General features: G+C 43.4%; 1 protein-coding gene across 2 annotated transcripts in view; it reads right to left on the bottom strand.

Moving 5' to 3' along the window:
• LOC139750812 (uncharacterized) overlaps positions 1–24,116 on the bottom strand; it is a 105,439-nt gene that overhangs the window by 29,691 nt on the left and 51,632 nt on the right. For both annotated transcript variants that reach the window (XM_071665577.1, XM_071665575.1), the window contains exons 11-13: positions 13,370–13,494; positions 2,583–2,682; positions 1,003–1,089 (exon numbers count right to left, since the gene is read on the bottom strand). In XM_071665577.1, the coding sequence (XP_071521678.1) occupies positions 1,003–1,089; positions 2,583–2,682; positions 13,370–13,494 (312 nt within the window). The remainder of the gene's footprint in view (positions 1–1,002; positions 1,090–2,582; positions 2,683–13,369; positions 13,495–24,116) is intronic.

The following is a 24,116-nucleotide window of genomic DNA, read 5'->3' as shown; positions in this document are numbered from 1 at the left end:
ACACATAATTTTCAATATCTATGCTAGCATGTTTGAAGATAAGATCTAGCAATGATTGTAAATAAATCCCTCTTATTCTAGTCTGCTCACTGATACTGTGTGTGTGTGTGTGTGTGTGTGTGTGTGTGTGTGTGTGTGTGTGTATGTAATTACCTATTTGTACTGTAGAGGGGAAATTTTACAGTCCTAGGGCCCCTATCTTGAACATTCTCTACAATCGTATAACATTTTAAATATATGTATGCTGTCTGCATTAATCATACCCTCAGTCATTCTATTACATTCTAACTATATCTCTGAATCCTGTATCAATCTGAATTCCCTGGAAGAGGTGGCCACACTAATAGTCTCCATAACTAGTGAACTCTAGTGCTGCTTCTTAGCCTTTATTGCCTCACCCTTAACAGATCACTGGCAGAGGACAACTCTAGTGAGTGTATGCAAAGGCTCCTACCTAATGTTCCTGATGACTACTTCTACCTAATGCTCCTGCCTTATGTTCTAACCAACTACTTCTACCTAATGCTCCTTCCTAAATGTTCCAAACTACTACCTCAATCTATTGCTCCTAACATTTTGCCAAAAGGCTGGCTAGCACATAGTGCTCACTGTAAGAAACTCTAGATTTATGAAGAATGAGCCCTGAGAGGTTAGTGTTGTTAAATTTTCTGTATGACAAGGAGAGACTGTATGCTTGTGGATAGAATGCTAGTAGTTCACATGTGGATGAGGGAGAGAAAAGACAACTACCTGGGTTAGAAGAGTGCAATTTGACAACCACTGAAGTGCTGGCTCACTACACAGGTGTCATTAACCCTCCCAATACCAAGGCAGGTAGTACTAGTACTATACCTCCCTGAATGTTAGCTGCCTACCTACTACTACCTACTTTCTATTCCAGTCATCCACCACTTTTATTCTATAACAGTGTATGTATGTGACAAGTTTGGGAACAGGAAGAGCAAGAAGTGTGCTACAAGACAACAGTCTTAAGCTACTAACATGGGTCCGAAGGTTCCTGATGGTCTGGTTGCCAAGGTGATGCATATACATGTTGGACATCACCTCCCCGAAGACGTTCTTGGAGGCCTAGTGGGATGAGGAATGTTATGGCTAGCCATGCCTACAATGATTAAATATGAAAACTTCCTGTGTTTCTACAATACTGAAGCCAACATGCCATGATATCTCACTGGGTTATAACCTATTTCCATCCCCTAACCCCCATGCTACTTTGTGAAAGTTTTTTTATTTAACTTTATATAATATGACTGCAAGTTCCAATGACCCCTGCAGTTTAGTAGTATATAGATCTTCCCTATCACCCAGATTCTTTAATTTTATATTTCCCATCCTAGAGAAAGACCTGGCCTTTGTGGTTTCTGCCTTCAATCACTTCACTAAAGCTGTCAACTTAGTCAATCACAACATAATCATCATTACATCCAGCAATCTTGGGCTATGATGAGGTCTAATTCCATAGCTTGGAATCTCTTTAGTAAGCATCATCAAGATGCATGCTTCTAAGGAGCCATCACCACCTACCGGTCGGACCTGAGGTGTCCTACAAGGAACAAAGATTGGATCCCTATATTTCCTCAATACATATACATGATTCCCAGAAGGATCCATCTCATAAATGGAAGTAGGGTGATGAATCTGCTATTTTTGTCAATGCTGACAAGAGTTCTGTTGATATGGCCACCCTCCAGATTATAATGGTTAACAGCCTCAAAAAGTGGACCACTGCCGACTATATCACCATCAACAAAACCAGGACATTAGTCATACACATCAACTTTCCAATCACGTCTCGTCCCCCAATGTGTTACTAGTCCCCAGCCTCCTCCAAGCTATTCAATCTACTGAAGTTGTACACATCATGCTGGACTAAGCTAGGAGAAATACATCACTACCATCATCACAGCTTTCACTTAAAGTTTGCACATTTTCAATATCTTAAGATTCTTTTACTCAAGAGCAGACACAATTTTCATTCCTACTAAACTCCTCTTTGGCTCCCTCTGCTTGTCTTCCTCCTTTTCTACCACATAACGAGTACTACAAAAGATGCACAAGGGGAATTTTAGATCATCATTTGTCCCTCTTATACTGTATCATCTATCAAGTATCACTTACACACTGGTTTTTCCAACTATCTCCAATTATCACCTGAACCTCATTTCCAACTATCTCCAATTATCACCTGAACCTCATCCAGCACTTTACAAAGAAGCTTCTACTGCACCATCATCACCATCTGTAACTCCTGGTACTACAGATTCCATGTTTCTGATTTTGGCCTAGCACCACAAACACATCATGTCCATATGAGTTTGAACTGACTACTACAAGAACAGCCCCATCCTAAAAACTATCAAACATCATCAACGGTTAGTAAACAGCACATAACCTGCTGCCTTAGTAATTGAACACTCCCTTGCCCACCTTCTCTTGTTGCTTAATTGTTTTATTTTGTATATATTTTCCCAGCATGTTCTCAGCTTTTGGTTGAAGCCAGAGAAGTCATTCTATAATCACCATTAATATCAAATCAGTATCATTATTACATAAACACACACCTGAAGACAGAAGTCCCTGCGGTCACTCTCCTCAGGGGCAGAGACAGTCTCCATCAGCACATCATGGATATAAAGGGCAAGGAGACTGTAGTGCACCACCCTGGTGGGGAGTAAGATGGTCAATCAGGTACTGACAACATGCCCAACCACCTGCAATTTGTGAGACAGTGTGACAGCCCACAGCTGGTGAGCCAGGTGAAGTTGGATCCCACAGCTTAAACATGCAGATACCATGAAGCTCAGTAAGTATTTCTTCCCCACCCACTATGACTCTTCTGCATTCACCACTGTCTCTTTTCCACTCACCAAAGGTCTCTGCCCAACCCACCACATCTTTCTCCCTCACCCAATACTGGAAAATGAAACAAGCAGAGCAAATGATAGGCTTAAAGAGAACCCCTAGCTCCAGTACTTACATGGAATTCCACCTATCCTCTGAAGAAGAAAAAAAAGTAATAGCAAAATCAATGGTGTTAGTGATGAGTAAAAATCTACATGAAAGCAAAGCAGATGACATTAACAAAATTGCATATGTAACACCATTATAAAAAGGAGGATCTACATAAGCTAACACCTATGCAGTATGGGCCAGTTAACTTGACACCACACATAATAAGTCTTTCCAAGAGTGAAAAAAAAGGACATGAAAATGTGGACCTCAATGAGGCTGCGGTGAGCATTACTGACCGTGACACGTCTGGACTGCCCTAGGTCAAAATTGTAAAAAGTATCAGACTTTGTTACTTAAAGAATTGTTCCACAAAAAAATTCACATAAAAGTAAAGGGGTAATTTATCCCTTTATGGATGCACATTTTCTCTGTGATTTGAAAGGGAAGGACTTTTCTTTCTCTTTCTTATAACCTATCATTTGACATCAAATAAACTGTTATTGGGATGGTTACGAGGAAGAGGGAAAAGTGGGTTGCGGTAAAAAGAAAAAAAAAAGTAAACAATTTAGAATCTGACCCTGTATGGGACACACCACTTAAGCAGTAATTCCGTTTATACATCTGATCTCCCTTAACAATGTTTTATTTAAGTGTTAAGGTGCATGGGGGCATTATATGGAATGTATCAATAACTTAAAAAATTAGGCATTTCTAGACACAACAGGCAAGTTGATTTGTATATCAACTTACAAACTGAATAAAGCTTTACTGAAAACAAACAATACCAGTTGGAGGATTCTTCTTTAAAGGCATCTGCAAGACAGTCTTCTGTGAATGTCCTCCAACATACCACTGGGCCATTCACAGAATAGTTCAGAATGCATAGGTGTCCCTCCTATTGAGTTCTATTGTACTTATACTCTTATCTACTGCAACAGAGAGCTTTTATCCCTGCAATTCCCCTCTAATTCAAAGCTCTGCCAAATTCACAAGGATGTCATATTACTGCAGGAAGTACTTATCTAAAATCCCACTCTCTGTACCAACTATAATAAGTGTATCTGTTTGTGAATGAATTACAAACAGAAGTATTACTCCCAGCATATACTGAAATTAAGAAAAAAAAAAAGACAAAGCAACTTAAAAGTACCTCTGTATCAGCAGTGATGAGAATTACTTACCAGCACTTGGAAGCTATGAACTAATCATTCATTAGGTAATAATAAAAATTTCTTTAGAAGAGGGTGTATTTAGATGGTCTGGTCACATGGAAAGAACGAGTGAGGAAAGACTGACAAAGAGGATATATGTGTCAGAGGTGGAAGGAACAAGAAGTGGGAGACCAAATTGGAGGTGGAAGGATGGAGTGAAAAAGATTTTGAGCGATTGGGGCCTGAACATACAGGAGGGTGAAAGGTGCGCAAGGAATAGAGTGAATTGGAACAATGTGGTATACCGGGGTTGATGTGCTGTCAATGGATTGAACCATGGCATGTGAAGCATCTGGGGTAAAAAATGGAAAGCGTTGTGGGGCCTAGATGTGGAAAGGTAGCTGTGGTTTCGGTGCGTTACACATGACAGCTAGAAACTGAGTGTGAACGAATGTGGCCTTTGTTGTCTTTTCCTAGCGCTACCTCGCACAAGCATGGGGGGAGGGGGGTGCTGTTTCATGTGTGGTGACAGGAATGGATGAAGGCAGCAAGTATGAATATGTATGTGCGTATATATATATATATATATATATATATATATATATATATATATATATATATATATATATATATATATTTTTTTTTTCTTTTTTTTTTTTATACTTTGTCGCTGTCTCCCGTGTTTGCGAGGTAGCGCAAGGAAACAGACGAAAGAAATGGCCCAACCCCCCCCCCCATACACATGTACATACACACGTCCACACACGCAAATATACATACCTACACAGCTTTCCATGGTTTACCCCAGACGCTTCACATGCCTTGATTCAATCCACTGACAGCACGTCAACCCCTGTATACCACATCGCTCCAATTCACTCTATTCCTTGCCCTCCTTTCACCCTTCTGCATGTTCAGGCCCTGATCACACAAAATCTTTTTCACTCCATCTTTCCACCTCCAATTTGGTCTCCCTCTTCTCCTCGTTCCCTCCACCTCCGACACATATATCCTCTTGGTCAATCTTTCCTCACTCATTCTCTCCATGTGCCCAAACCATTTCAAAACACCCTCTTCTGCTCTCTCAACCACGCTCTTTTTATTTCCACACATCTCTCTTACCCTTACGTTACTTACTCGATCAAACCACCTCACACCACACATTTTCCTCAAACATTTCATTTCCAGCACATCCATCCTCCTGCGCACATCTCTATCCATAGCCCACGCCTCGCAACCATACAACATTGTTGGAACCACTATTCCTTCAAACATACCCATTTTTGCTTTCCGAGATAATGTTCTCGACTTCCACACATTTTTCAAGGCTCCCAAAATTTTCGCCCCCTCCCCCACCCTATGATCCACTTCCGCTTCCATGGTTCCATCCGCTGACAGATCCACTCCCAGATATCTAAAACACTTCACTTCCTCCAGTTTTTCTCCATTCAAACTCACCTCCCAATTGACTTGACCCTCACCCCTACTGTACCTAATAACCTTGCTCTTATTCACATTTACTCTTAACTTTCTTCTTCCACACACTTTACCAAACTCAGTCACCAGCTTCTGCAGTTTCTCACATGAATCAGCCACCAGCGCTGTATCATCAGCGAACAACAACTGACTCACTTCCCAAGCTCTCTCATCCCCAACAGACTTCATACTTGCCCCTCTTTCCAGGACTCTTGCATTTACCTCCCTAACAACCCCATCCATAAACAAATTAAACAACCATGGAGACATCACACACCCCTGCCGCAAACCTACATTCACTGAGAACCAATCACTTTCCTCTCTTCCTACACGTACACATGCCTTACATCCTCGATAAAAACTTTTCACTGCTTCTAACAACTTGCCTCCCACACCATATATTCTTAATACCTTCCACAGAGCATCTCTATCAACTCTATCATATGCCTTCTCCAGATCCATAAATGCTACATACAAATCCATTTGCTTTTCTAAGTATTTCTCACATACATTCTTCAAAGCAAACACCTGATCCACACATCCTCTACCACTTCTGAAACCCCACTGCTCTTCCCCAATCTGATGCTCTGTACATGCCTTCACCCTCTCAATCAATACCCTCCCATATAATTTACCCGGAATACTCAACAAACTTATATATATATATATATATATATATATATATATATATATATATATATATATATATATCTTCCCCTTCCCTCTCTTCCTCTTCCCCTCTCATCTTTTTTTTTTTTTAATTTTCCATGGAAGGGACAAAGAAGGGGGCCGGGTGAGGATGTTTCCTCAGAGGCCAAGTCCTCTGTTCTTAACGCTACCTCGCTGAGGCGGGTAATGGCGAATAGTATGGAAAAAAAAAGAAAAAAAAAAAAATATATATATATATATATATATATATATATATATATATATATATATATATATATATATGGGGAAGCAGTGATGGCTTGCGCAAAAGATGCTTGTGGCATGGGAAGCGTGGGAGGTGGGTTGATTAGAAAGGGTAGTGAGTGGTGGGATGAAGAAGTAAGATTATTAGTGAAAGAGAAGAGGGAGGCATTTGGACGATTTTTGCAGGGAAAAAATGCAAATGACTGGGAGATGTATAAAAGAAAGAGACAGGAGGTCAAGAGAAAGGTGCAAGAGGTGAAAAAGAGGGCAAATGAGAGTTGGGGTGAGAGAGAGTATCATCAAATTTTAGGGAGAATATAAAGATGTTTTGGAAGGAGGTAAATAAAGTGCGTAAGACAGGGGAGCAAATGGGAACTTGAGTGAAGGGGGCTAATGGGGAGGTGATAACAAGTAGTGGTGATGTGAGAAGGAGATGGAGTGAGTATTTTGAAGGTTTGTTGAATGTGTTTGATGACAGAGTGGCAGATATAGGGTGTTTTGGTCGAGGTGGTGTGCAAAGTGAGAGGGTTAGGGAAAATGATTTGGTAAACAGAGAAGAGGTAGTAAAAGCGTTGCGGAAGATGAAAGCCGGCAAGGCAGTAGGTTTGGATGGTATTGCAGTGGAATTAATTAAAAAAGGGGGTGACTGTATTGTTGACTGGTTGGCAAGTTTATTTAATGTATGAATGATTCATGGTGAGGTGCCTGAGGATTGGCGGATTGCTTGCATAGTGCCACTGTACAAAGGCAAAGGGGATAAGAGTGAGTGCTCAAATTACAGAGGTATAAGTTTGTTGAGTATTCCTGGTAAATTATATGGGAGGGTATTGACTGAGAGGGTGAAGGCATGTACAGAGCATCAGATTGGGGAAGAGCAGTGTGGTTTCAGAAGTGGTAGAGGATGTGTGGATCAGGTGTCTTCTTTGAAGTATGTAAGTGAGAAATACTTAGAAAAGCAAATGGATTTGTATGTAGCATTTATGGATCTGGAGAAGGCATATGATAGAGTTGATAGATATGCTCTGTCGAAGGTACTAAGAATATATGGTGTGGGAGGTAAGTTGTTAGAAGCAGTGAAAAGTTTTTATCGAGGATGTAAGGCATGTGTACGTGTAGGAAGAGAGGAAAGTGATTGGTTCTCAGTGAATGTTGGTTTGCGGCACGGGTGTGTGATGTCTCCATGGTTGTTTAATTTGTTTACGGATGGGGTTGTTAGGGAGGTGAATGCAAGAGTTTTGGAAAGAGGGGCAAGTATGCAGTCAGTTGTGGATGAGAGAGCTTGGGAAGTGAGTCAGTTGTTGTTCGCTGATGATACAGCGCTGGTGGCTGATTCATGTGAGAAACTGCAGAAGCTGGTGACTTAGTTTGGTAAAGTGTGTGAAAGAAGAAAGTTAAGAGTAAATGTGAATAAGATCAAGATTATTAGGTACAGTAGGGTTGACGGTCAAGTCAACTGGGAGGTAAGTTTGAATGGAGAAAAACTGGAGGAAGTAAGTGCTTTAGATATCTGGGAGTGGATCTGGCAGCGGATGGAACCATGGAAGCGGAAGTAAATCATAGGGTGGGGGAGGGGGCGAAAATCCTGGGAGCCTTGAAGAATGTGTGGAAGTCGAGCACATTATCTCTGAAAGCAAAAATGGCTATGTTTGAAGGAATAGTGGTTCCAACAATGTTGTATGGTTGTGAGGCGTGGGCTATGGAGAGAGTTGTGTGCAGGAGGGTGGATGTGCTGGAAATGAGATGTTTTAGTCGCCTTCTATGACACGCAGGGAATACATGGAAAGTATTCTTAATCCCCTACCCCCAGGGATAAATATATATGTTATTTTATTTATTTTGCTTTATTGCTGTCTCCCGCTCCTGCGAGGTAGCGCAAGGAAACAGACGAAAGAAATAGCCCAACCCACCCCCACACACATGCACACACACACACGTCCACACACGCAAACATACACACCCATACATCCCAACGTACACACATATATACACACACAGACACACACATATACACACATGCACACAATTCACACTGTCTGCCCCTACTCACCCCCATCGCCATCCCGCTACACAGAGAATAACATCCCCCTCCCCCTTCATGTGCGCGAGGCAGCGCCAGGAAAAGACAACAAAGCCCCATTCGCTCACACTCAGTCTCCGTCATGCAATAATGCCCGAAACCACAGCTCCCTTTCCACATCCAGGCCCCACAGAACTTTCCATGGTTTACCCCAGACGCTTCACATGCCCTGATTCCATCCATTGACAGCACGTCGACCCCCGTATACCACATCGATCCAATTCACTCTATTCCTTGCCCGCCTTTCACCCTCCTGCATGTTCAGGCCCCGATCGCTCATAATCTTTTTCACTCCATCCTTCCACCTCCAATTTAGTCTCCCACTTCTCCTCATTCCCTCCACCTCTGACATATGTATCCTCTTTGTCAATCTTCCCTCACTCATTCTCTCCATGTGACCAAACCATTTCAATACACCTTCTTCAGCCCTCACTGCCACACTCTTTTTATTACCACACATCTCTCTTACCCTTTCATACTTACTCAATCAAACCACCTCACACCACATATCGTCCTCAAACATTCCATTTCCAACACATCCACCCTCCTCTGCACAACCCTATCTATAGCCCATGCCTCACAACTATATAATATTGTTGGAACTACTATTCCTTCAAACATGCCCATTTTTGCTCTCTGAGATAACGTTCTTGCCTTCCACACAGTCTTCAACACTCCCAGAACCTTCGCCACCTCCGCCACCCTGTAAATCACTTCTGCTTCCATGGTTCCATCCACTGCTAAGTCCACTCCCAGATATCTAAAACATTTAACTTCCTCCAGTTTTTCTCCATTCAAACTTACCTACCAATTAACTTGTCTCCTAACCATACTGAACCTAATAACCTTGCTCTTATTCACATTTACTCTCACCTTTCTTCTTTTACACACTTTACCAAACTCAGTTACCAACTTATGCAATTTTTCACCAGAATCAGCCACCAGTGCTGTATCATCAGCGAACAACAACTGACTCTCTTCCTAAGCCCTCTCACCCACAACAGATTGCATACTTGCCCCCTCTCCAAAACTTTTGCACTCCCCTCCCTAACCACCCCCATCCATAAACAAATCAAACAACCATGAAGACATCACACACCCCTGCCACAAACTGACATTCACTAGGAACCAATCACTTTCCTCTTCCTACTCGTCACATGCCTTACATCCTTGGTAAAAACTTTTCACTGCTTCTAGCAACTTACCTCCCACACCATATACTCTTAATACCTTCCACAAAGAATCAATATCAACTCTATCATATGCCTTCCCCAGGTCCATAAATGCTACATACAAATCCATCTATTTTTCTAAGTATTTCTTACACATTCTCCAAAGCAAACACCTGATCCACACATCCTCTAACACTTCTAAAACCACACTCTTCTTCCCAAGCTGATGCTCTGCACGTGCCTTCACCCTCTCAATTAATACCCTCCCATATAATTACCAGGAATACTCAACAAACATATGCCTCTGTAATTTGAACACTCACCTTTATCCCCTTTGCCTTTATACAATGGCACTATGCATGCATTCCACCAGTCCTCAGGCACTTCATCATGATCCATACATATATTGAATACCCGTACCAACCAATCAACAACACAGTCACCCCCTTTTTTATAAATTCCACTGCAATACCATCCAAACCTGCCATCTTGCCGGCTTTCATCTTCTGCAAAGCTTTCACTACCTCTTCTCTGTTTACCAAACCATTCTCCCTAACCCTTTCACTTTGCACTCCATCCAGACTAAAACACCCTATATCTGCCACTCTATCATCAAACACATTCAACAAACCAAAATATTCACTCCATCTCCTTTTCACGTCACCACTACTTGTTACTACCTCCCCACTTGCCACCTTCACCAATGTTCCCCTTTGTTCTCGTCTTAGCACTTTATTTACCTCCTTCCAAAACATCTTTTTATTCTCCCTAGAATTTAATGGTACTCTTTCACCCCAACTCTCATTTGCCCTCTTTTTCAACTCTTGCACCTTTCTCTTGACCTCCTGCTGCTTTCTTATAAAAATCTGCCACTCATTTGCAAAAATCGTCCAAAGTCTCTCTCTTCACTTTCACCAACAATCTTACTTCTTCATCCCATCATTCACTACCCTTTCAAATCTGCCAACCTCCCACCTTTCTCATGCTACATGCATCTTTTGCGCAAGCCATCACTGCTTCCCTAAATATGTCCCATTCCTCACCCACTCCCCTTACATCATTTGCTCTCACCTTTTTTTCCATTCTGCACTCAATCTCTCCTGGTGCTTCCTCATACAAGTAACCTTTCCAAGCTCACTTACTCTCACCACTCTCTTCTCCCCAACAGTCTCCCTTCTTTTCTGAAAACCTCAACAAATCTTCACCTTCGCCTCTACAAGATAGTGATCAAACATCCCTCCAGTTGCCCCTCTCAGCACATTAACATCTAAAAGTCTTTCTTTTACATGCCTATCAATTAACACGTACTCCAGTAACACTCTCTGGCCATCTCTCCTACTCACATATATATACTTATGTATATCTCTCTTTTTAAACCAGGTATTCCCAATTACCAGTCCTTTTTCAGCGCATAAATCCACAAGCTCTTCACCATTTCCACTGACATCACTGAACACCCATATACACCAATCATACCCTCAACTGCCACATTACTCACCTTTGCATTCAAATCCCCCATCACTAAAACCCAGTCTTGTGCATCAAAACTGCTAACACACTCACTCACCTGTTCCCAAAACACTTGCCTCTCATGATCTTTCTTATGAACAGGTGCATAAGCACCAATAATCACCCATCTCTCTCCTTCCACTTTCAGTTTTACCCATATCAATGTAGAGTTTACTTTCTTACACTCTCCTTCCACTTTCAATTTTACCCATATCAATCTAGAGTTTACGTTCTTACACTCTACAGAGATCACATATTCCCACAACTCCTGCTTCAATAGTAGTGCTACTCCTTCCTATGCTCTTGGCCTCTTACCAACCCCTGACTTTACTCCCAAGACATTCCCAAACCACTCTTCCCCTTTAACCTTGTGCTTTGTTTCACTCAGAACCAAAACATCCAGGTTCCTTCTACGATATGAAGGGAATACGTGGGAAGTATTCTTTCTCCCCTATCCCCAGGGATAAAACATCAGACCAAATTATACGAGACCCCTAGAAAAAAAAAAAAGGAAATAGGGAAGACTCTTTACTATACAAGCTGGAGAAATAATAAATATACATGGAACAACAAAAGATACACTGAAAAATTCATATGTGATTGAGGTCAGTTCCATATAACCCCATGAATGATAACTGTGTAATAAGCATAGTGGCAGAGAGAAATGGTGTTTATTCATCAAGACATTTAGTGTGCACTAAGTCCTCCAAGACCTGTGTAATGGCAAAATCTCATCACAGGCAACTGTTAGTAGGTAGGCATCCACTTACCTAATCTCTCTCCCTATCTCTCACCCTAATTTCCCATGTCTCTCTCCCTAACTCACCAGGTATATATCCCAACTCACAAATATCTCACCCTAACTCACCAGGTCATTCTCGACAAGTATCTCATCCCAACTCAATAGGTCTGTATCCCAAACTCACCATGTTTTTCTTTCCAGTTCACCAGGTTTCTCCCTAAATCACCATGTCTTTCTCCCCAACTCACCGGTCTCTCTCTCTCTCTCCAACTTACCAGGTCTCTCTCCTCAAATTGCCAGGGCTCATTCCCTCAATCATCACTTGCCAGGTCTCTTCCTAACTCACCAGGGCTTTTTCTTTAACTTATCAGGTCTCTCTCCTCACTCATCAGTCTCTCTAGCTTACAAAGGTTTATCCCACATCATCAAGTCTCTCTCTGCAACTTGCCAGATCTATCTCACTTTGCAACTTGCCAGGTCTATCTCACTAACTTACAAGGTCCATTTTCCAAAATCACCAGATCTCTCTCCCCTACTCACCAGGCATCCCTCCCCTACTTACCATGTCTTTTCCCAACTCACTTGGGCTCCCTCCCCCACTCATCTGGTATCTCTCTTTCCCACTTACCAGGTCTATCTCTCCCCCACTCACTAAGTCTATCTTTCTTTCGTATCAGGTCTCTCTATCCCTCTCACCAGGTCTCTCTTTCAAACTCACCCGGTCTCTCTCCCTCATTCATCAAGTCTCTCTACCCCACTCATCTGGTCTCCCTCTCCACTCATCAGGTATCTCTCTTCCAGTCACACGATCACTCTCTCCCAGTCATTAGATCTCTCACCCAGGTCTCCTTTCCCCATTTACCAGGGTTCTCTCCCCACTCACCAGGTCTTCCTCTCCTACTTACCAGGTTTCCCCTCCTCCATTCACCAGGTTTCTCTTCCCTTCTCCCAAGCTCACCAGGTCTCTCTCCCCCACTCACCAGATCATCTCACATCTCTCTCTCCCATGCACAAGGTCTCCCTCCCCTACTCCCCAGGTCTTTGTCACCCACTCAACCAGGTCTCTCTACCCTACTCACTGGATCACTTTCTCCTACTTACCAGGTCTCTCACCCAGTCATCAGGTCTCTCTCACTCATCCACCAGGTTTCCCTAACCCCACACACAAGGTCTGTCCCCATACTTATCAGGTCTCTCCCTTACTCAACAGCTCTTTTCCCAACCAATAGCTCTATCTTCCCCACTCAACATGGCTCTGACCTCACTCACTATGTCTCCCTCCCCATTTACCAAGTCCCTATCCCCCAATCACCAGGTCTCTCTGACCCCACTCACCAGGTCTCTCTCCCCAACTCACCAAGGTTCCGTGTTAATCAAGAGGGCACACAGCTTGGTCAGGTAGTCTGGGAAAAAGACGTAGATGTTGTCTTCCTCAGTGATGGTCTTGTTGAACAGCTCCCCCAGCAGGTACCCCCACTCGATCTGGGGAGGTGGGATGGAAGCTAGTAGGATGCCCCTACTTGATCTGGTGAGTTGGGGTGGAAGGTAGTGGACTGCCCCTGCTCCATCTGGGGAGGTAGGGTGGAAAGTAATGAACTGCCCCTGCTCCATCGGGGAATGTGGAGAGGAAGGTAATGGGATACCCATGCTTTATCTGGGAAGGCAAGAGGAAGGTTGTGGGCAGCCCCTGCTCCATCTGGGAAGGTGGGGTGGAATGCCCTGTTCCATTTGGGGAGGTGGGGTGGAAGGTAAAATGCTGTCACTCCTCCATCTGGGGTACTGGGGAAGAAGTTGGTAGGTTTCATTAACGAGACCTTTGGACGGAAGATGGGAGTCACTGGAACTACCATCTACTTAATTTGGAATGTAGGGAGATAGTTATTTAGCTAGAGGCAGGGAGGAATTCTCTGGTCTACTCTAATGACCCCTATTGAGGCAAGGGAAGAAAGTAAGTTCTCTTACTATCTGGTGAGAGTTAGGGGAACAGAGGAAGTGCACCTCTTCTGGCATGCAAGGTTTACTTCTCTTCTGATCTAAAGAGGAGAAACACATATCTAGAACAACTCAGCACCAGTCAAGGGAGGGAGGTGGTATCAGTAAGTATTCTCTGAATTACAAAACACTGACAACACAAATTTGTGATGAAAAGAAAGTCATGCCTGGTCCTTCCATCTGTAGCTCCCCAGCTAGAAAAGAATACTTGAGCTGCCAAGGAAATACACGCTGCAGGGTGAAGGTATAGGGTAAAGGTATGGGTGAGATGAGGAGAAAATTATCTTAAGGTACACCTAGAATGGTGCCATTGCAGTCAGAGTGAAGGTAGAACTACGTAGCTGGGCTAAAGTACAGCTAGAGCTGTACTGTGAGATGTGAATAAGAGCAAGGTTATTACGTTCAGCAGGGTTGAGGGACAAGTTAATTGGGATGTAAGTCTGAATGGAGAAAAATTGGAGGAAGTAAGGTGTATTAGATATCTAGGAATGGACTTAGCAGTGAATGGAACCATGGAGGTAGAAGTGAGTCAAAGGGTTGGAGAGGGGGCGAGGGTGCTGGGAGCGGTAAAGAATGTGTGGAGAGAAAGTTATCTCAGAGAGCAAAAATGGGTATGTTTGAAGGAATAGCTCCAACAATACTATAAGGTTGCAAGGCATGAACTATAGATAGGATAGTACAGAGGAGGGTACAGTTGTTGGAAGCAGTGAAAAGTTTTTATCGAGGATGTGGGGCATGTGTACGTGTAGGAAGAGAGGAAAGTGATTGGTTCTCAGTGAATGTAGGTTTGCGGCAGGGGTGTGTGATGTCTCCATGGTTGTTTAATTTGTTTATGGATGGGGTTGTTAGGGAGGTGAATGCAAGAGTTTTGGAAAGAGGGGCAAATATGAAGTCTGTTGTGGATGAGAGAGCTTGGGAAGTGAGTCAGTTGTTGTTCGCTGATGATACAGCACTGGTGGCTGATTCATGTGAGAAACTGCAGAAGCTGGTGACTTAGTTTGGTAAAGTGTGTGAAAGAAGAAAGTTAAGAGTAAATGTGAATAAGAGCAAGGTTATTGGGTACAGTGGGGTTGAGGGTCAAGTCAATTGGGAGGTGGGTTTGAATGGAGAAAAACCGGAGGAAGTAAAGTGTTTTAGATATCTGGGAGTGGATCTGGCAGCAGATGGAACCATGGAAGCAGAAGTGAATCATAGGGTGGGGGAGGGGGCGAAAATCCTGGGAGCCTTGAAGAATGTGTGGAAGTCGAGAACATTATCTCGGAAAGCAAAAATGGGTATGTTTGAAGGAATAGTGGTTCTAACAATGTTGTATGGTTGCGAGGCGTGGGCTATGGTTAGAGTTGTGCGCAGGAGGGTGGATGTGCTGGAAATGAGATGTTTGAGGACAATGTGTGGTGTGAGGTGGTTTGATCGAGTAAGTAATGTAAGGGTAAGAGAGGTGTGTGGAAATAAAAAGAGTGTGGTTGAGAGAGCAGAAGAGGGTGTTTTGAAATGGTCTGGGCACATGGAGAGAATGAGTGAGGAAAGATTGACCAAGAGGATATATGTGTTGGAGGTGGAGGGAACGAGGAGAAGTGGGAGACCAAATTGGAGGTGGAAAGATGGAGTGAAAAAGATTTTGAGTGATCGGGGCCTGAACATGCAGGAGGGTGAAAGGTGGGCAAGGAATAGAGTGAATTGGATCGATGTGGTATACCGGGGTTGACGTGCTGTCAGTGGATTGAATCAGGGCATGTGAAGCGTCTGGGGTAAACCATGGAAAGTTGTGTGGGGCCTGGATGTGGAAAGGGAGCTGTGGTTTCGGGCATTATTGCGTGACAGCTGGAGACTGAGTGTGAACGAATGGGGCCTTTGTTGTCTTTTCCTAGCGCTACCTCGCACACATGAGGGGGGAGGAGGATGGTATTCCATGTGTGGCGAGGTGGCGATGGGAATGAATAGGGGCAGACAGTGTGAATTGTGTGCATGGGTATATATGTATGTGTCTGTGTGTGTATATATATGTGTACATTGAGATGTATAGGTATGTATATTTGCGTGTGTGGGCGTGTGTGTGTGTACATTGTGTATGGGGGTGGGTTGTGCCATTTCTTTCGTCTGTTTCCTTACGCTACCTCGCAAACGCGGGAGACAGCGACAAAGCAAAATAAATATAAATATATATATATATATATATATATATATATATATATACATATATTTCTTTTTTTTTTTTTGCTTTGTCGCTGTCTCCCGCGTTTGCGAGGTAGCGCAAGGAAACAGACGAAAGAAATGGCCCAACCCACCCCCATACACATGTACATACACACGTCCACACACGCAAATATACATACCTACACAGCTTTCCATGGTTTACCCCAGACACTTCACATGCCCTGATTCAATCCACTGACAGCACGTCAACCCCGGTATACCACATCGATCCAATTCACTCTATTCCTTGCCCTCCTTCACCCTCCTGCATGTTCAGGCCCCGATCACACAAAATCTTTTTCACTCCATCTTTCCACCTCCAATTTGGTCTCCCACTTCTCCTCGTTCCCTCCACCTCCGACACATATATCCTCTTGGTCAATCTTTCCTCACTCATTCTCTCCATGTGCCCAAACCATTTCAAAACACCCTCTTCTGCTCTCTCAACCACACTCTTTTTATTTCCACACATCTCTCTTACCCTTACGTTACTTACTCGATCAAACCACCTCACACCACACATTGTCCTCAAACATCTCATTTCCAGCACATCCACCCTCCTGCGCACAACTCTATCCATAACCCACGCCTCGAAACCATACAAAATTGTTGGAACCACTATTCCTTCAAACATACCCATTTTTGCTTTCCGAGATAATGTTCTCGACTTCCACACATTCTTCAAGGCTCCCAGGATTTTCGCCCCCTCCCCCACCCTATGATCCACTTCCGCTTCCATGGTTCCATCTGCTGCCAGATCCACTCCCAGACATCTAAAACACTTTACTTCCTCCAGTTTTTCTCCATTCAAACTTACCTCCCAATTGACTTGACCCTCAACCATACTGTACCTAATAACCTTGCTCTTATTCACATTTATATCAACTGACTGTTATATTTCTCTCTTGTGTCTCCCCTGATGGTGTGATTATTACACGAAAGTGCACTTGGGAACTTTTCGTGTTTCATTTTCCCCGTGGACTCATAGGAATATCTTGATCATGCGCAAAATTGTGATCCTTTCCAATATATATATATATGTATATGTGCGTGTGGGCGTTTATGTATATACCTGTGTATGTGGGTGGGTTGGGCCATCCCTCGTCTATTTCTTTGTACTACCTCACTAACGCGGGAGACGGCGGTTAAGAATAAATAAATATACACATAAACATAAACACCCACACACGCACATATACACACCTATACATTTCAATACATACATACATATACATACACAGACATATACAAATTTACACATATTCATGCTTGCTGCCTTCATCCATTCCCGTCACCACCCCACTGCTCATGAAATGGCTACCCCCTCACTCCGCACGCGTACGAGGTAGTGCTAGGAAAAGACAACAAAGGCCACATTCATTCACACTCAGTCTCTAGCTGTCATGTGTAATGCACTGAAACCACAGCTCCCTTTCCACATCCAGGCCCCACAAAACCTTCCATGGTTCATCCCAGATGCTTCACATGCCCTGGTTCAAACCACTGACAGCATGTCGACCCCAGCATACCACATCGTTCCAATTCACTCTTTTCCTTGCATGCCTTTCACCCTCCTGTATGTTCAGGCCCCAATTGCTCAAAATATTTTTCACTCCATCCTTCCACCTCCAATTTGGTCTCCTGCTTCTCCTTCTTCTCTCCACCTCTGACACATATATCATCTACGTCAATCTTTCCTCACTCATTCTCTCCATATATCCAAACCATTTCAACACACTCTTTTCTGCTCTCTCAACTACACTCTTTACATTTCCTTACATCTCTCCTAACCTTTCATTACTTACTTGATCAAACCACCTCACACCACATACTGTCTTCAAATATTTCACTTCCAACACATCCACCCTCCTCTGCACAACCTTATCTATAGCCCTTGCCTCACAACCATATAACATTGTTGGAACTACTATTCATTCAAACATACCCATTTTTGCTCTCCGAGATAACTTGCTCTCCTTCCAGACATTCTTCATCGCTCCCAGAACCTTCGTCCCCTCCCCACCCTATGAATCACTTCCGCTTCCATGGTTCCATCCACTGCTAAGTTCACTCCCAGACATCTAAAACACTTCACTTCCTCCAGTTTTTCTCCATTCAAACTTTTTTTACTATTATTTTGCTGTCGCTGTTTCCCGCGTTAGCGAGGTAGCGCAAGGAAACAGACGAAAGAATGGCCCAACCCACCCACATACACATGTATACACATACACATCCACACACGCAATATACATACCTATACATCTCAATGTACACATATATATACACACACAGACATATACATATATACACATGTACATAATTCATAGTCTGCCCTTATTCATTCCCATCGCCACCCTGCCACACATGGAATAACAACCCCCTCCCCCCTCATGTGTGCAAGGTAGCGCTAGGAAAAGACAACAAAGGCTCCATTCGTTCACACTCAGTCTCTAGCTGTCATGTAATAATGCACCGAAACCACAGCTCCCTTTCCACATCCAGGCCCCACAGAACTTTCCATGGTTTACCCCAGACGCTACAAATGCCCTGGTTCAATCCATTGACAGCACGTCGACCCCGGTATACCACATCGTTCCAATTCACTCTATTCCTTGCCTACCTTTCACCCTCCTTCATGTTCAGGTCCCCATCACTCAAAATCTTTTTCACTCCATCTTTCCACCTCCAATTTGGTCTCCCACTTCTCCTCATTCCCTCCACCTCTGACACATATATCCTCTTGGTCAATCTTTCCTCACTCATTCTCTCCATGTTACCAAACCATTTCAAAACACCCTCTTCTGCTCTCTCAACCACACTCTTTTTACTTCGACACATCTCTTTTACCCTTAAATTACTTACTCGATCAAACCACCTCACACCACATATTGTCCTCAAACATCTCATTTCCAGCACATCCACCCTCCTGCGCACAACTCTATCCATAGCCCACGCCTCGCAACCATACAACATTGTTGGAACCACTATTCCTACAAACATACCCATTTTTGCTTTCCGAGATAATGTTCTCGACTTCCACACATTCTTCAAGGCTCCCAGGATTTTCGCCCCCTCCCCCAACTTATGCTTCACTTCCGCTTCCATGGTTCCAATCGCTGCCAGATCCACTCCCAGATATCTAAAACACTTTACTTCCTCCAGTTTTTCTCCATTCAAACCCACCTCCCAATTGACTTGACCCTCAACCCTACTGTACCTAATAACCTTGCTCTTATTCACATTTACTCTTAACTTCCTTCTTTCACACACTTTATCAAACTCAGTCACCAGCTTCTGCAGTTTCTCACATGAATCAGCCACCAGCGCTGTATCATCAGCGAACAACAACTGACTCACTTCCCACGCTCTCTCATCCACAACAGACTGCATACTTGCCCCTCTTTCTAAAACTCTTGCATTCACCTCCCTAACAACCCCATCCATAAACAAATTAAACAACCATGGAGACATCACACACCCCTGCCGCAAACCTACATTCACTGAGAACCAATCACTTTCCTCTCTTCCTACACGTACACATGCCTTACATCCTTGATAAAAACTTTTCACTGCTTCTAACAACTTGCCTCCCACACCATATATTCTTAATACCTTCCACAGAGCATCTCTATCAACTCTATCATATGCCTTCTCCAGATCCATAAATGCTACATACAAATCCATTTGCTTTTCTAAGTATTTCTCACATACATTCTTCAAAGCAAACACCTGATCCACACATCCTCTACCACTTCTGAAACCACACTGCTCTTCCCCAATCTGATGCTCAGTACATGCCTTCACCCTTTCACTTAATACCCTCCCATATAATTTACCAGGAATACTCAACAAACTTATACCTCTGTAATTTGAGCACTCACTCTTATCCCCTTTGCCTTTGTACAATGGCACTATGCAAGCATTCTGCCAATCCTCAGGCACCTCACCATGAATCATACATACATTAAATAACCTTACCAACCAGTCAATAATAGAGTCACCCCCTTTTTTTTTTATAAATTCCACTGCAATACCCTCCAAACCTGCTGCCTTGCCGGCGTTCATCTTCCGCAAAGCTTTTACTACCTCTTCTCTGTTTTTTTTTTTTTTTTTCCGTCTCCTGCGTTTGCAAGGTAGCGCAAGGAAACTGACGAAAGAAATGGCCCAACCCCCCCCCAAACACATGTATATACATACACGTCCACACACGCAAATATCATACCTACACAGCTTTCCATGGTTTACCCCAGACACTTCACATGCCCTGATTCAATCCACTGACAGCACGTCAACCTTGGTATACCACATCGCTCCAATTCACTCTATTCCTTGCCCTTTTTTCACCCTCCTGCATGTTCAGGCCCCGATCACAAAAAATCTTTTTCACTCCATCTTTCCACCTCCAATTTGGTCTCCCACTTCTCCTCGTTCCCTCCACCTCCGACACATATATCCTCTTGGTCAATCTTTCCTCACTCATTCTCTCCATGTGCCCAAACCATTTCAAAACACCCTCTTCTGCTCTCTCAACCACACTCTTTTTATTTCCACACATCTCTCTTACCCTTACGTTACTTACTCGATCAAACCACCTCACACCACACATTGTCCTCAAACATCTCATTTCCAGCACATCCACCCTCCTGCGCACAACTCTATCCATAACCCACGCCTCGAAACCATACAAAATTGTTGGAACCACTATTCCTTCAAACATACCCATTTTTGCTTTCCGAGATAATGTTCTCGACTTCCACACATTCTTCAAGGCTCCCAGGATTTTCGCCCCCTCCCCCACCCTATGATCCACTTCCGCTTCCATGGTTCCATCTGCTGCCAGATCCACTCCCAGACATCTAAAACACTTTACTTCCTCCAGTTTTTCTCCATTCAAACTTACCTCCCAATTGACTTGACCCTCAACCATACTGTACCTAATAACCTTGCTCTTATTCACATTTATATCAACTGACTGTTATATTTCTCTCTTGTGTCTCCCCTGATGGTGTGATTATTACACGAAAGTGCACTTGGGAACTTTTCGTGTTTCATTTTCCCCGTGGACTCATAGGAATATCTTGATCATGCGCAAAATTGTGATCCTTTCCAATATATATATATATGTATATGTGCGTGTGGGCGTTTATGTATATACCTGTGTATGTGGGTGGGTTGGGCCATCCCTCGTCTATTTCTTTGTACTACCTCACTAACGCGGGAGACGGCGGTTAAGAATAAATAAATATACACATAAACATAAACACCCACACACGCACATATACACACCTATACATTTCAATACATACATACATATACATACACAGACATATACAAATTTACACATATTCATGCTTGCTGCCTTCATCCATTCCCGTCACCACCCCACTGCTCATGAAATGGCTACCCCCTCACTCCGCACGCGTACGAGGTAGTGCTAGGAAAAGACAACAAAGGCCACATTCATTCACACTCAGTCTCTAGCTGTCATGTGTAATGCACTGAAACCACAGCTCCCTTTCCACATCCAGGCCCCACAAAACCTTCCATGGTTCATCCCAGATGCTTCACATGCCCTGGTTCAAACCACTGACAGCATGTCGACCCCAGCATACCACATCGTTCCAATTCACTCTTTTCCTTGCATGCCTTTCACCCTCCTGTATGTTCAGGCCCCAATTGCTCAAAATATTTTTCACTCCATCCTTCCACCTCCAATTTGGTCTCCTGCTTCTCCTTCTTCTCTCCACCTCTGACACATATATCATCTACGTCAATCTTTCCTCACTCATTCTCTCCATATATCCAAACCATTTCAACACACTCTTTTCTGCTCTCTCAACTACACTCTTTACATTTCCTTACATCTCTCCTAACCTTTCATTACTTACTTGATCAAACCACCTCACACCACATACTGTCTTCAAATATTTCACTTCCAACACATCCACCCTCCTCTGCACAACCTTATCTATAGCCCTTGCCTCACAACCATATAACATTGTTGGAACTACTATTCATTCAAACATACCCATTTTTGCTCTCCGAGATAACTTGCTCTCCTTCCAGACATTCTTCATCGCTCCCAGAACCTTCGTCCCCTCCCCACCCTATGAATCACTTCCGCTTCCATGGTTCCATCCACTGCTAAGTTCACTCCCAGACATCTAAAACACTTCACTTCCTCCAGTTTTTCTCCATTCAAACTTTTTTTACTATTATTTTGCTGTCGCTGTTTCCCGCGTTAGCGAGGTAGCGCAAGGAAACAGACGAAAGAATGGCCCAACCCACCCACATACACATGTATACACATACACATCCACACACGCAATATACATACCTATACATCTCAATGTACACATATATATACACACACAGACATATACATATATACACATGTACATAATTCATAGTCTGCCCTTATTCATTCCCATCGCCACCCTGCCACACATGGAATAACAACCCCCTCCCCCCTCATGTGTGCAAGGTAGCGCTAGGAAAAGACAACAAAGGCTCCATTCGTTCACACTCAGTCTCTAGCTGTCATGTAATAATGCACCGAAACCACAGCTCCCTTTCCACATCCAGGCCCCACAGAACTTTCCATGGTTTACCCCAGACGCTACAAATGCCCTGGTTCAATCCATTGACAGCACGTCGACCCCGGTATACCACATCGTTCCAATTCACTCTATTCCTTGCCTACCTTTCACCCTCCTTCATGTTCAGGTCCCCATCACTCAAAATCTTTTTCACTCCATCTTTCCACCTCCAATTTGGTCTCCCACTTCTCCTCATTCCCTCCACCTCTGACACATATATCCTCTTGGTCAATCTTTCCTCACTCATTCTCTCCATGTTACCAAACCATTTCAAAACACCCTCTTCTGCTCTCTCAACCACACTCTTTTTACTTCGACACATCTCTTTTACCCTTAAATTACTTACTCGATCAAACCACCTCACACCACATATTGTCCTCAAACATCTCATTTCCAGCACATCCACCCTCCTGCGCACAACTCTATCCATAGCCCACGCCTCGCAACCATACAACATTGTTGGAACCACTATTCCTACAAACATACCCATTTTTGCTTTCCGAGATAATGTTCTCGACTTCCACACATTCTTCAAGGCTCCCAGGATTTTCGCCCCCTCCCCCAACTTATGCTTCACTTCCGCTTCCTTGGTTCCAATCGCTGCCAGATCCACTCCCAGATATCTAAAACACTTTACTTCCTCCAGTTTTTCTCCATTCAAACTAACCTCCCAATTGACTTGACCCTCAACCCTACTGTACCTAATAACCTTGCTCTTATTCACATTTACTCTTAACTTCCTTCTTTCACACACTTTACCAAACTCAGTCACCAGCTTCAGCAGTTTCTCACATGACTCAGCCACCAGCGCTGTATCATCAGCGAACAACAACTGACTCACTTCCCACGCTCTCTCATCCACAACAGACTGCATACTTGCCCCTCTTTCTAAAACTCTTGCATTCACCTCCCTAACAACCCCATCCATAAACAAATTAAACAACCATGGAGACATCACACACCCCTGCCGCAAACCTACATTCACTGAGAACCAATCACTTTCCTCTCTTCCTACACGTACACATGCCTTACATCCTTGATAAAAACTTTTCACTGCTTCTAACAACTTGCCTCCCACACCATATATTCTTAATACCTTCCACAGAGCATCTCTATCAACTCTATCATATGCCTTCTCCAGATCCATAAATGCTACATACAAATCCATTTGCTTTTCTAAGTATTTCTCACATACATTCTTCAAAGCAAACACCTGATCCACACATCCTCTACCACTTCTGAAACCACACTGCTCTTCCCCAATCTGATGCTCAGTACATGCCTTCACCCTTTCACTTAATACCCTCCCATATAATTTAC

This window comes from Panulirus ornatus, chromosome 10, assembly GCF_036320965.1.
Source record: "Panulirus ornatus isolate Po-2019 chromosome 10, ASM3632096v1, whole genome shotgun sequence".
Classification (NCBI taxonomy): Eukaryota; Metazoa; Arthropoda; class Malacostraca; order Decapoda; family Palinuridae; genus Panulirus; species Panulirus ornatus.
This window is presented reverse-complemented; position numbering and strand designations above follow the sequence as displayed.